The sequence below is a fragment of the Elephantulus edwardii genome, unplaced genomic scaffold (assembly GCF_000299155.1).
Source record: "Elephantulus edwardii isolate Elephantulus edwardi_28Jun2011 unplaced genomic scaffold, EleEdw1.0 scaffold00118, whole genome shotgun sequence".
NCBI lineage: Eukaryota > Metazoa > Chordata > Mammalia > Macroscelidea > Macroscelididae > Elephantulus > Elephantulus edwardii.
In genome coordinates, this window is record NW_006399868.1 from 8,469,138 (window position 1) to 8,484,367 (window position 15,230).

At 46.9% G+C, this 15,230-nt stretch overlaps 1 protein-coding gene across 1 annotated transcript in view; it reads right to left on the reverse strand.

Annotated features, from left to right (window-relative positions):
• The window catches only part of CD226 (CD226 molecule), a 53,311-nt gene extending 42,060 nt beyond the window's left edge, over positions 1–11,251 (reverse strand). The window contains exon 1 of the mRNA XM_006892764.1: positions 11,119–11,251. Within this exon, the coding sequence (XP_006892826.1) occupies positions 11,119–11,251 (133 nt within the window). The remainder of the gene's footprint in view (positions 1–11,118) is intronic.
• Positions 11,252–15,230: the final 3,979 nt, after the last annotated feature.

Consider the following 15,230-nt stretch of genomic DNA (forward strand, 5'->3'; position numbering starts at 1 on the left):
GGGGGGGGGATTGTGTACCAATGAGGGAGTTTTTCTTTTGCTTTTGAAGGGAACAATTTTTTAAAAAACAGGCGGCAGGAGGTGAGAATAAGAGATCAAATACACACGGATTTTAAGGATAAGTCCAAAGACAAGCTGTCCTGATTGGAACCAACTCTTCCTCATCGTGACTTTCATTGACTATGCCTCAAAAAATACCATGTGTATAATGATATAACGTGAAAACTGCGTAATTACCTCATAATCCTAATAAACCAAAGACCTGCAAAAGGATTAGGGTGAAATATCACACACCTTGCCCCATCTCAGCCTAACCCAGGAGAAGGGAGATTTCCCTAGGGCATGGCCTTTAACAGCTTTTATCTCACAAGATAAAGAGGAGTCTTGCTTGAGTTTTCTACAGATGATTTTCTGATTTTTTTCAAAACCATTTGTTTAAAAGGCTGTCATTTCCCCCCTCTTTACTTATTTTTTGTCTCCTTGTCAAAAATCAGTTGAACAACATGGGAAACCTTGGAGCACATAATGCTGAGTGAAATATCTGTCACAAAAGGACAAATATTGCATAATACCACCGTTATAAAGCAGGTGGGACATGTGAGTTTGGTAGGAGAGTAGGATGAGAGTGGGTAGATAATGACCATCGCATTGAAACAGATGAAAGAATTATCTAAAAGGAATATATGATTAGACATTATACGTGGAACAGCAGCCCAGAATAAGAGGTATATTATTACAAAGAGGACTGGGGTGGGAAGGAAGGAAACGGGCCAAAAAGAAAGAAAAATAACTTTTTAAAAAAAATCCACTGGGGGAGAGAGAAAGAAGAGAGAGAGGATAAAATCTGTAACAATGAATAAATAAAAATCTAATTTCTTTCTAAGTTCATTAAAATCACAATTAAAATAAAATTTTATTTTTTATAAAAGATAAAGAGTAGGGAAGTGCACTAACAACGAGAACAGGCCCTCTGGGAAGCAGTGTCCAGGAATCCAGGACTTTGAACCAGAACTGATTGATAACGAGAGAGAGAGAGAGAGAGAGAGAGAGAGAGAGAGAACGCTGGTGAGTGCGAGCACGGGCCTCTAGCTTCCTAAACTGTAAGATAATGAAATTCCCGTTTGTGGAAGCCACCCGCTTGCGGTGTCTCTGTCATATCAGCACGCTCTGGATGAGGCTCTGACTCCAAGCTGAAAGAGCACTGGCTGCAGCAGGGACTGTCAACAGAGAGCGTTCTCAGTCACTCCGAGGCAGATTCCATGCCTCCTGGGATATGGGCTTGAAGGGTAGTGTTGCTCCAATTCACAGAACCCACAATTACGTACGTGAGGTGCTCTTTACAAAAAGAACCTTTTTTAAAAAAAAATTTCCATTAATTCATTGTTTTACTTTTCTCCCTGCCCACCCCTTCCCCCCCACCCCCCGTTCACTATTCTCTTTGAAAAGGAAAAGAAAAATTCTTTCATTGTTTTACAATCCCTCTCCCAAGGTCCACTCCACTATGCAGCCTGAGTTCTGGACTCCTGTCATGACAGTAATACCTAGTCATATATCCCTTTTAGATAGTTTTCCCCTCATCGTTTCAATGCAGTATACATTATTGAACCCATCTTTCTCAGTCTCCCCCCAACCCTGATGTCAGTCCTGTTTTACAACAGTGGCACTATGCAGTATTTGTCCTTTTGTGACTGAGCTATTTCACTCTGCATACTGTCCTCCAGAGTAACTCATTTTGAATAATATTGCTTGAGTTCCTTGGTTTTTCAATGTATTCCATTGTGTGAATATACCACAGCTTCTCTATCCATTCGTTTGTTGATGGGTACTTAGGTTGTTTTCAACTCCTTGCTATTGTGAACAAAGTCACGATAAACATGGGTGTGAAAAAAAATGACTCTTCTTAATGTAGTGTTGACACGTAGACACACACATCATCACTCTGACCGTCACCCACAGGAGGCTGAATGCTCACAGCTCTCCTGTTTCGTTAACATCTTTTGAAAGCCCTTGAAATCTCATAGCAAAGACACTCCAATGATGAGCTGTGCACCTGTTCCCAGAGGTGCTCAGTCACCCCAATGGCTTGGCCCCAATACTTGATTATATTGGTTCTCTCATACTTGAAGCTGCAGTTTTAGAAAGCAAGGAATATGTTCAGAGATCCTATGATCTCCAATACATCACCCAATAAGCCACAAAAACTTCCTGAGATAAAGGACATTTCCTTACGCCCCCAGAATAGAACCATCCTGAGCGTCCTCGCCAGGAGAACACAATGGAAGGAAACATGGAAGAGGATTGAGACCAGGCAAGGGTCTCTCCCACTGAGCAGGTCTGACAAGACTCTCCCCTACAATGTGCTCAGTGGCCCTTTTTTAATGCTGGGACGCACATATCACGAGTGTGTGGCTTCAGCAAAGAGAAGTTTCTTTTTTGTTGTTGTTGTTAAGTACCATCGAGTCAAAAACAACTCATAGCGACCCTATGAATAAAAGACATGAACCCTGTTGTGTAACCATCGTTGTTTCTCTAAGTTCATAGAGTTTCCAGAGGCATGTTGCTTAGGAAGTTGATGCCACTCCTGCTTCCAACCCTGTCATAATCTGGGAGCTCCACCAAACACTGTTAACCATGTATAACAATTATGCCATTTGACACATCAGTGTCACAGTGTTCATCATCACAGCAATCCCAAATTACTTCAGTACAGCAAATTGACAGACCAGTGCTGTGCCACTTAGAAGAATGTTAGTCCCAAACACAGTTAGCATCAACTAACTTTTAAATACCACAGCCCTGCACCAGGTCCTGTTGACTCTAAACAAACAGCTTCCCGCCCACAGCTCACTGTTGGCTACACCCAGCAAATCCAATCAGCTCACACACAATTGTGAGCAAAATAAAAAAAACAACCTAACAGTCCACACCCAACCCTCAACCAACACAAAACATCTTCCTTCCAGAATCCGAAGCTTCACACATCAGCCTCCACACAATTGGAAGTCCAAAATTCAGGGTGTCGGTTGTAAGAGAAGATGTTCTGTTCTTTCTTTTGTCTGTGTTTCCTACTTCCAGCATTTCCCATCCCAGGAACCTGTATCCAAAAGATTCACTCTACTCTCAACTCTTTTTTTCTTGGAAATATGAGGTCCCACTTCTCTGTTCATTCTGTCTCCTTCTGTCTCTTATAAGAGAAAAGGTAATAAAAGCACACTTCAGAAAATTTCCATTTATGTCTGATCCGGACTGTGACCTGATTAACGACGCTGCATCTCCCACTGTCATCCTCTTACAATTTATTGACCGATTATGTCATAGGGAAGACTCTTCCGTTATTTCACGTCCTCTAATTTTACCTCATCAGGAAGCTTTGGTGGCCTGGGGGTAAGAAGCTGTGCTGCAATCCCGAAGATATGAGGTCTGAGGACACTAGTTGGGCAATACCCTCACGTGTGATTAACTGCTTCTGAAAACCCACTGGAGGGTCAGCTATGGGTCAGTTTCAACTTGACGGTACACAATGACAACACAATCTCACCTCATTAGTACCATGTTACTATTGTTGTTGTTATTTGGTGTTATCAAGGTAACCACACTCTGTAGCAACCCTAAGAAAAACAGATGGAAACCCTGCACTATTCTGTGCCATCTTCTTAAACGACAAACATGCTCAAGCCCGTTGTTTTAGTCCATTTGTCAACTCATCTCATTACAGACTTTCTTCTCTTTTACTGACCATTCAGTTTTTCCAGCATGATGTCCTTTCCAAAGGCTAGCCCCTCGTGACAGCTTGACCAAAGGATAAGAGACAAAAGTTCACCATCTTTACCCTGGTCACACTTCCTCTAAGACAGAGTCTTTTGTTTCATACGCTTTGCCCAAACCACAATCCAAAGGCACTGATTCTTTCTTGGTCTTCCTTATTCATTGTCCAGCTTTCAGATGCATGTGAAACAATTGAAAAGGCCATGGTTTGGGTCAGCCATAGCTTCCAGCAATTAAAAAGACCAGGGCTTAAGCAAGCATGACGTCCAGCATCCCAGCAACCCGCAAGTCGCCACAGTAGGCCACCCCAGCAGGGAGGTGGAAGATTAGCATCACAGATTTACAACACACAGAAGAGCTACGTAAAACTGAGAAGCACGGCCTAGGCAAGCTGATACTTATTTCAGAGGATGCAATTCATCTATCACATTATGTCAAAAGTGTTTTCAAAAGTTTAGAACAATGCGCTTTAGCGTCCTCATTTGTTGACAGAAAGAGGAAGCCCCACAAAGGGAAGGAGGCGCTCACTGGAGATAACATCACTGCCTTTTGCTCTGAGGTTGCCTGAGTGTCAACTTTCAGAGCTGGTAAACATCAAGTGAAATGAAAACAATCACATATTTCAACTGGCTTTTCTGCACAAATTGCATTTTAGCCTGACCACGTGGTTAATGGGGGTGATTTCGAAGAATTCCACTACAAAGTGGAAGAAGAAGAATCGAGTTGCTTCAGTCACAGCTCTGCACCCCTGTTAGGACAATGGGAGTCCCGGTGTGTTAGTGGGATGCTGCTGATCGGAAGGTCGGAGTTCAAACCCACAAGCTTCTCCAAATGAGAAGTCTCAGCGGCCTCCTCGGGTTATGCTTTGTAGATCCCAAAACTCCATGGAAAGTGCCCATGAGTCTGAGCTGATTGAGGCAGCGAGTGGGTCTAGCTGGGTTTGGATTAGAATGAGAAATGGAGACAAAACTCAGCCTCAGATGCTAAAACTTGCAAGAGAAAGGGCAATGAGTACCTTTGTAATGAAATATCAATTGACAGTATCTGAATCCTCTGAGAAACAACATGAAACATCCAACAGTATCTGAATCCTCTGAGAAACAACATGAAACATCCAACAACTCAGCATGGGGGTCTCCTGACACTGTGTAGAGGCACTCTGGGGGGCAGTGGTTAAAGAGTTCCACTGCTAGTATCATGGTCAGCAGTTCAAACCCACCAGCTAGTCTTTGGGGAAAAGATGAGGCCGCCTCCTTCTGTAATGACTGCAGCCTTGAAACCCAATGGGCCCATCCCACCCTGTCCTGCAGAGACACTCTAGTCTGAATGAGTCCATGGCCGTAGGTTTTGGTTCATTTGTGTAACACAACAGGGAGAAAGCAAACCCATCTGGACAGTGCTCCCACCCAAATAACTCAACATGAGGCAAAAGAAGCTTCTAGAAAGATCTAGTGGTTTTAGGGACAGAAGGAGAAGTTCAAGAGCACTCTGAAGAAACAACGAACTAAACGCAGGAAGCCAGAGATGCCACGAGATCCACAGGTTGTCTTGGGTGCTTAGTAAACAAGCAGCATGTGTGTTAAGCACACCACAGGATCAGTCATCCTAGTAAATGCTGGAAAGGCACTTGGTAATGTCAAATGCCCTGCCCTGCTAAAACTCACAGTGCTTCCGGGGTTTCCTCAACATGAGCCTGAAAATTGACTGGAAAGTAACAACAAACATTCTGCGTGATGGTGAAACACTGGAGAAATCCCAATTTTATTCCTAAGGAAGACTATAAATAATAGAGAAAAGAAGACCCAAATATCACTGAGAAGAAGACCTAATAATATCCCTCATTGCACTTAGTGCTCTGGGAATTTTCAATAATAAAAAGAAATCTGAATTATAGCTATTAAAGAACAATTTAAAAATAGATTATTTATAGAAGATCAGTAGAGAACATAAGAGAATCCAGTGGACAAATGAAAGACATTGAACAAGGTAGTTAGCAAAATTATCTCATAAAATAACATATTCTTATTTTAGGTAATTTCCAAAAGTTCAGAAAAAAATATATACATATATGTCTATGTGTGTATAAAAATATATAAGAATTAGGCACGTTCAAGGACTGGCAGTGGTAGAGCGTGACATGAGTTGCGTTATTAATCAAACAGTTGGTGGTTTGAACCTCCACTTGCTCTGAGAGAGCAAGACGGGTAATCCCCTCTGCTAAAGACGGACACCCCTGGAAGCCGGAGGAGTTTGCTCTGAGTTGGAATGCACTCATTGGGGGCTGGTTTAGGCTTTTTTGCAACGTATATACACAGATATGTGTGAACATATAAGGCGTGTACTCAAGAATATGAGGGAATCACACAAAGAAATCTATAAATTCTATCAATAGAATTTTAACCAAACAAGTAAAAGGTACACTGAGCGGTACATGTTATACTTCTCCAAGACAAGAATCAGTTGAAGGACAATGCTTCAAGATTTTTCTGGACTTTTCTAACTCTAGCTAAACCTACCAGCAGGCAGGGGCAGAAAAAGGTTCATGGAGTCACTTGTGGGTGGCAGCTCCCAAGAAGGGCATCTAATGTCACTGCAGGCAACTCGGGGCACCTATCCCCTGGGCCTTAGTGTGTCTAAATACTCACAAAAGAAAAAGAGTCCTAGTTAGTAAAAGCCTGGATTAAACTGAGCCACCGTGGTGACACCAGGACACTTGGGTACCAAATGAAAATTCTGTGGTTTTAACACATGGGCTGTCAGAAAAAAAGATGTGATGGTCTGTTTTTGGAAAGACACTCAGCCTTGGAAACCACACACACACACACCCCACCTCCGACCCCCCCACCCCCCTGCCACACATCCAGCCTATCCTAGAGGTCCTTGGTGGGTTGGGATAAACTTGATGAGAGATAGTGTGATTAGGAGTTTTCTGTATAAGCACAGGAGAATAGCCAGCACACCTTTTAAAGGAAGGAGATAGAGTCAAGGGTCTTACCCTACCCTGCCTTATAAAGCCATCTTGCTGCAGTGCTCTGCTCTGCAGGAAGAGAGGGCTTGAAACTGACCAAGCAATAACAGATTTCGAGCCTGTGAAAACAGTGACATTTCAGTCTGAGGGCAAGAGCTGAACGTCAGCACGTGGTGTAAGAGGCACCTACTCCCTTCATGGAAAATCCCTACCATGAGGATGTGTCGTCTGCTTAGCTCTGCTTCTGTATCCCTCCTTCACCCCTCCTTATTAGCCTTGCCCTTCCTGTGACTCAGTGGCGTCCCACACACGTCTCCCCTGAGCTGGAATCAGGAAAGAGTCAATGAGAGAGAGAGAGAGGGAGAGAGGGAGAGGAAGACCCTTGAGGAGATGGGTTGGCACAGTAGTGACTGCACTGAGAACGTGCAGGGGGTGCAGGAAGGGGTATAGTCCTCTGTGTCAGACCCACGACAGCTGAAACCCCTAATTAATACCCTCGCCTTTCTCGTCACTGTACATTCCAAACAGCTTCAACATTTGAGTGAGATGAACACGCTACAAACACAGAGCATATGTTTTGCAAATCTAGAATGGAGACATCAAGGGAGACATGTCACCGTGAAAATCAGAAACCCCAGCAGGCAGTGACCAAGCAAAGGGCCAGCTCACGTGAGGGCCACACACAGGAGTCGAGGGACAGAGCCTCGTGTTTTACACTTGGAAAGTGCTTACACATCAGTTCTTTTTCAAACGTTTCAATAGAAATCCTGGCAATGGGCACTAATTGCCATCCAAAAGCAGGAATACAAACAGAGAAGGCCTTCGTCTGGGCAGCTGCAGTAAGCGAAGGGGAAAGTGAGGCCACCAGTGCTTGTGTCTTGGCTGAGCCGAGTGCTTGTGTCTCGGCTGTGCCGAGTGCTTGTGTCTCGGCTGTGCCCGCAGATAAGCAAAGGCCACAATAACGCCCCCCCCCTCGAGAGTGGACAAAGAGGAGCTGGTGACGCTGCCCGTGGAGTTGTGCTGGTGGCTGCTTTCCAACAGGGAGCTGAGTGATGCGTGTGAGAAGTCCACCTGCTCGGGCCTCTGACCCAGCAAAGCCTCCTCAAGATACGCCGCCTGAATGGGAATTTAGCAAAGACGTTCACATGGACACATGTTTCTTACAGCATGGCTTATGTTCATACGAATTAGACAAGCTGTAGGTCTGCAAGAGCTCCGGAGGAGGGTGTCTTTCAAGTTGGACTACTAGCTGCAAGGTCGGAGGTTCTACTCCACTACCTGTTCTCAGGGTGGAAAAATGGGCAGTTTCCTTCTATGAGACACACAGCTGTGATCTTTAATGAAAAGTTAGACTCCACTAGATGAGGGGAAAGAAAGCCTCTTCAACAATGCCACCGGCAAGACTGGGTATTTGCAGAAAAATTAAAAAGATTCGTATCTCACACCACATACAGAAATTAACTCAAAATGATCAAAGGCCTAGGCAAAAGCCTGAAAGTATAAATGTTCATCAAAGAAAAAGTGGGGCAAAGTTAAGAATCATAAACTATGGCATAAAGATACTATAAGATAAGGGGAAATGAACAATTGGCAGAGAATAAAGCAGATGATTTGGACCACCACCTAAAAATGACATTTCCATGCAAATTTGTGAGGCATTCCAAATTTTTATATATTGATTCAGTGACTGGGGTAATGGGGGTAAGTGTGTCAGAGACAATAAAATTGGCACAGGATAGAGCAGGGTTTAGGGCTGTTGTACATAGAGTTGCTATGAGTCGCAGGTGACTCGACAGCACATAACAACAACAACAACATGTTCATCAAAGGATTTCTCCAAAAGAATAAAAGGAAAACCTACAGACTGGGGACGGGGGAGGAATTGCAACAGTAAAACTGATAAGGAATGCATGTATAAAATGTGTAGAAAATTCCAGTAACCAAACAAGAAAAAGACAAACAGCCCAATTACAAAGCAGGCAGACCTGACAAGGCACTTCACAGAAAACAGGCATTTAGATAGTCGACAGACACATGAAGAAATGCCCAGCGTCATCAGCTATGGAAGAGACATAAAGCAAAACAGCAAAGACATGTAACTCACCTCATCAACAACATCAAAGTTCAGGCATGTCACACATGCCAGTAAGGGTGTGGAGAGACTGGAATGCCCACTCACATCCGTGGGAGTGTAAACAGCTCACATCGAAAACAGTTTAGCATTTCTTTATAAAGTTGAAAAGGTAAATACCATTTGATCCAGCGATTCCACTAATGGGAATGTATCCCAAAGAAATCCGAGCTGGAAAATGCATACTCATGTTCATTTCAGCACGATTTACAATAGCTTAGTGACGAAACACCCATCAACAGACAAATGGCTAAAGAAATTCTGATACAGTCATACGATGGGATACTAGGCATTACTATATGAAATTTTTAAAAAGTAAACTATTTCAGAAATACTACATAACATAGACAAATCTAGAGGACACTATGCTGAGTGAAATAAATCACAAAAGGAAAAATATTATGTGAGACCACTAACAATAAAAAGCTAAGGAGAGGTTCTTATGGCGGTGGTATCATTCTTGAATCTAAAAGTGGATAAATAGACAATAAGGAGATGATCAGATACTGTGAGTATTGTAACTAATGTTATAAAGCAAAACATGTATGAATGAAGAAAAAAGCAAGCACGTTCTACAAACTCATTCACATCACAGTTTTAACAGTGTCTATATGTATTTTTTTATATACATATTGGAAGCAGGAGCGGCATTCACTTCCTAAACAACGTGCCTCCAGAAACTCTATGAACTTAAAGAAGTGACATTAGTTACAGAACAAGGTTCAGGTGTTTTTTTTGTTCATAGGGTCGCTATGAGTCATGCTCGACTTGAGGGCACTTAACGACTGTTGTTAGAATCAACTCAGAGCTGGCCCTTCGTCAGGTGCAACACGTCACACAGGAGGAGACTGCTCATCTGTTTCTCCTGCGGAGAAGCTGGTGGATTTGAACATTGTGCCTTTGAGTTGGCAATGCAGCTCTTTATGACTAAGCCACCAGAGCTCCCTCTCTATACATTCACTCCCTTGAAAGCCTGGGGGTCACCATGACTTAGAACTGGCTCCACAGTAGTGGGCTTGGCGTTTTTTAAGGGGGAGTAGAGGGGGAGTGGGTAGAGCTGGTACTTGTACGCTAGTTAAGTTAGTGGTGGTGCAACCCCAAGATGGTATTCCCTGGGCAGATCTTCACGCAGACCAGGAGAACGCTCACCATACCCAGCCCCACGCACATCCCCGGAACACCACAGGCCTGGCCATTCTGCCCAGCAGTACCTGAACTGGCTCGTGTGCTGCTCCTCCAAGATGTTGGGGAAACCAAAGGCCCGGGGCTCCCTTAGCACCAGCTCCTCTCCCTCTGCCCTGGCCTGCAGTTTTCACTTTCTTGGTCATAGATAACCGCAGGAAGCTTCTAAGGACTCTTGGACTGGAGTAGCAGGTTCTGGGATGTGCTAAGATGTCCTGTGGGGTTTCTTCTCATGACACCAGGAAATGATGGGTGGCTGTGGTTAGTGGACATCTCCTCCCAGCCCTGTCCGCTGGTGGAGCTCATCCGCCCTCTTCCTGGTCTTCGGTGGAGGAGCAGCTCGGCCTGGCCCCACCCCATCCACCAACAAAGACCACTCCATGCATTCTCTGTGGACGTACAGGTCCATCCAGCCCTCTGCTGACCCCTTCCCGTGCACCCACTGACAGAGTCCATCCACATGCCCTCTGCTCACCCCTTCCTTCCCAGCATACCCACTGACGGAGCCTGTCCACCATGTGCCTACTGACACAGCTCCTCTGAAGCCAGGAACATGCTGCCCCTAAGAAAGCAGTAACTTCAATGCTAAGATTGGAATTTAAAAACCCAAACACGAGCTGCAGAATTGGTTCTGACTCCAGCAACTTCCACCCTGTGGGTTTCCGAGGCTGTGAATCTTACCAGGGGAACACTCCCCATCTTTCTCTCAAAGATGGGCTGGTAGGTTTGAACCTCTGATCTTTCAGTTAGCTGCTCAGTATGTAACTCTTCCTGCCATCAGGGCTCCTTAAGACTTGAATGATTTGCGTTGGGTCGCCTTGAGCCCATCCTGATTCACAACCCTGAGTACAGCAGCTGAGCCCTGCCCCGTCCTGCGCTCCTACAATCTCTGCTGTGCTTACGGCCATCGCTGCAGCCGGTGGGTCGTCCACCTCATTGAAGGCCTTCCTCTCAGTGATCCTCTACTCTTCCAGGAACAACCCGAGTCTGTATCTGAAGCCTGGCTCCTCTGAGAACGTGCAGGCGTGTGGGAGACAGTCCCACAGCCCTTGCTTCTGGGGAGCACTCTGACTGCACCACTTCCAGGGGGAGCACTTGGTCCTTCGGCCGTCCATGGCCTGGTCCACGCAGGAGGCACATCCAGGCAGCTGGCCCAGCTGTAGCTCCGAGTCGAAGGCAAGAGGCACCTCGCAGATTCCCGACATCCCTAGCTGAACTCAGCTCTCCGTGGTAGGTCTGTGCTTGGTGTGAAAGCAGGAGGAAGATGCCACAGCACACGAAATCGGCGCTCAGAAGCCCTAGTGGTCCACAGAGGGACAGGAGGTGGAGACCCCCCAGACGACGACAGCTCCATTCCAGAAGAGTCTGCCGCACCCCACGCTGCGGACCCCTGACCATCAGTCACCACAACCCTGGGCAGGATCCCGAGTCGAATCCTGGGCACAAGAGGCCCGAGATTTGAAGAGAAAAGGGCAGACTTTACAGTGCTTGATTATAGATTCACTAAGTGCTCCTCTGCCGTGATGGGCAAGTGCGCATGCTCAGATGGACCGGGGTTTCCACAGCCTGGAACTTTCTGGAAAGTCGCTGTCCCTGCATGAGAGCTGACTGCAGGAGTGCGGGAGGGGGCTCCTGAGAGCCTGGAGCTCCTCCTTCTTGGAATCTCTCTCTACTCAGCCTCTCCCAGCGGGCTGGGCCTCCAGCTTCAGCCTCTGCTTGACGCCCATCGTCAGCCCTTCCCTGTGCAAGGAGGGAATGTCCTGCCTGATCCCAGGGGCCACTCAGACCCAGTGCTCAGCCCATCAGTGGAAGTGGCATGTGGGGGTTCATGCAACAGGGCCCTCTGGGGGTACACTGTTCTGGTCTCACCCTGTGATGTGCACACACCCCCAGCTTTTCCCCTTTCCTGGAGGTCCAGCGCCCCCAGCTGCCCCGCCACCCCAGGAACTCAGCACGCTGGCCCTCTGGCTAAGGCTGAGGCCACAGCCCTGGGCAGAGTCCTAGTTGGCTCCTGCGTGCTTTCAGAAGGAGCTAAACAGTCAGCACACAGCCCCCAGTGTCCTCCGGCGCTAGCTAAGCAGACCAGACAGAGCCACCTGCCCCCTTATCTGACACTCATCACACACCCAGCCCCCCAGAGGCTTCCACGGCCCCTGATGTTTTCCCAGAGGCCTGTGGCTGGTAATCAGGCCTCCCGTGGCTTTACCAACTTCTAAGTCCTTCTGTTCTAAGTTCTCTTCTTTGGTCTCCTCTTCCATCTGTCTGTCTGTCTCTCTCCCTTTCTCCCTCTGTCATCTCGGTCCTTCTCCTCCCTCTCTACCTTGATCTCTATCACTCTCTTGCTTTCTCACTGTCATCTTCCTGCTCTCTCTCTTCCCCCTTCCTCCCTCTTTCTCTTTCTCTCTCTTTCCTTCTCCTCTCTTTCATAGCCTGGCCAGCTACGTCCACCCCATCCCCAGCTCTGAACTCTCCATCTGTCTCTTGTACTTGGTTCTGCTGATTGACCATTCATGTGCATGGCTAGCGGGTTGCTCCCATTAGCCACCAGGGTTTGAAATGAAGGCTGAGGGGAGGGCAGGCTCTGTCCACTCTGGAAAGCTGAACTGGCTAAAGTAGGGGGCTTCCCTTAGGCTTCTGCCAGACAGGCCGGTGAGTGAGTGACAAAGGTCCCTTGCTCACCTCCATAGACCCCTCTCTGCATGGCCTTCCACAGGCGAGCAGCTGCTGCTTCAGGGTGTATGAGCCTCACATTGCTGCTGGAACGAACAACACAGACACAGAGGTCTAAAGCAAAACTCTATGGTCTCCCAGCCTGGAGGTCACAAACGTCTCATTGTGAAATCACAAGCCAGCAGCATTCCTTCTGGGGGCTCAGGACAGAATCCAGTGTCATGCCTCCAGCTTCTAGAAGCTTACTGAATGCCCTGGTTTGTGCTTCTTCCTGCAATAAAACCAGTGGTGGGGCCAATGCCAGCCTCTCTCTGACTTCTGCTTCCATCAGCTGGTCTCTCCCTCGGTCGCTCTCATCTCCTACAAGGACCTGAGGTCTGTAGGATTATTTTCAGGAGCCCTGGTTGTACGGTGGTTAAAACATTCGGCTGCTAACCTGAAAGTTGGCTGTTGTACCCACGAGCTGCTCCATGAGTAAAAGCCTATGATGTTGCCGTTATCCCTGCGGACAGTTCTGGTCTGTCCTCAGGGTGGATGTGGGGCAGCATCAGTCGTTACTGCACCCAGGATGTCTCCACTCTGCATCTCTCACTTGCTGTCATCTGGAGAGTCCCTTGGGCCAAGTGACCTCACACTCATCAGTCCCAGGATTAGGGCATGGACATTTCTGGAGGACAGTACTTTGCCTACAGTCACTCCCCAGGAGAGAGATGGGCAGCCTCGAACACCTGACGGAGGGCTGTTGTGAATTGGAATCAAGTAGAAGACGGTGGCTTGGGACCCTGCCCACCACTCCAGCCAAACACCAGTTCATTGCCCAACCTCCCCCTCCCCCAGCTCTTCTTTCCCAAGCGTTCCCTCTGGGGTCCCAGGGCCAGAGCCGGGCTAGGGAACAAGGACAATCATCTAGGAAACTCCGTCCCTCCATGGTGGTCTCTGGTGGCCAAGTGGAAAGAAGCTGTGCCTCAGAGGCCCTCAGTTTGAATTCACCACTGCCCCATGGGAGAGGAACGGGCAGTCGCCTCCTGTGCAATTTACTGTCTCTGAAAACTGACTGGAGGATCAGCTACGGGTCAGTTCTGACTTGAATGTACACAACAACAACATGGTGGTCTGTGTTGTGTTTTGATATCCCAATAGCTAAGGGACGAGACAACAACGAGATAGAAAGACGGAAATATTTGTAATTGAGCAATATTGACGTATCATACGCTTTAGGCATTTTGCCAAGAGTGGCCAGTCGCTTGGAAAGGACCCCGTGCTGAGTAAGGTGGAGGCCCACAAAGGAGAGGGAGACTCCCAGTGAGAAGGCTAGAGAGAGGGACAGACACCGTGTCTGCAGCCACAGACCTGAGGGTGCGGCGGATCCTGTCCTCAGAGTGGTGGGGGTGAGATGGGGTTCAGTCTTTTGTGCAGAAAGGCTGCTGAGAGTTGGCTCCAACTTGACCACACCTCACAACAACCTCAGGACATCGGGGTGGGAGTACTAACAGTTCTAACTCATTCTTAGCTAAGGGAATGGATTCCTGGAAATAGTTCCTGTTCGACTCTTTTCCAGACATCCTACTTTCTGATCCTGGGATTGTGGACTCTTTTGAATTCTCAAATGCAGTGTACCAAGGGCACAATCTCAGAAAATGAGAAGTAAAATATCAACAAACTCAGGCTAAACTATAAATGTAGATCATGTGGCTATGCGTGCGGCTGGCTGCGTTAACTGGTTTGAAGTCACTGTCCGAGGTTCCCAGACTTAAGTGTACTTTCAAGCACATTCTGCTCCTTGTGCCCTTTCATTTGTATATCTCGATTACTCCAGGGGTCTGCTCAGTGTTCCCCTCTTGCAGTATTCCTTCCCCTCATTTCTGTGTGTCAGTGAACCTTTCTGACTCATGATTCTCTCTCAGAGGAGCGATGCCTTCACTCTGGTGCCTGAAATAGAAGGCTGAGATGCCCTCGAAGCTCAAGGTTGCGTTCAGGCATGATTTCCTTGTACCACATCATGTAATCAATCAGCTGCACCCTTTGCACACACTGATCTGGCACAGGCTTCTGCAGGACAGAGGGAAACGTTTGCTTTCCTGCATTTATTAAAGCCACAAATTAAAACATCTATGTTTAGAATCAACCGAACCAACTTTCCACCTCAATTCTCACCAATCTTGGCCACCAAGCTCCTGTAGAAGCCAGCTTCTGTAGATGGCTTTCAGAATGGATTCCAGCCTCATGCTGCCGACCAAAAGGCTTTTTAACTAGGAGGCTGGAATTTTGAAAGAAGCTTGATGGCCAAGATTGGTAAGAACTGGGGTAGAAAGTTGATTCCTCTAGGGGAGTGCGGGGACGGGATACAGCCTCCTACTTAAAAATCCATTAGGGTCTGAGGGCCTGTTTCCCTCAGGCCTGGTTTAAATTGTTTTCCTGTCAAACATTCTTCTAAGTGGCATAGCACTGGTCTGTGCATTGCTACAGAGGTAACTCATGGTTGCTGCGATGCTAAACACTGTGACACTGATGTGT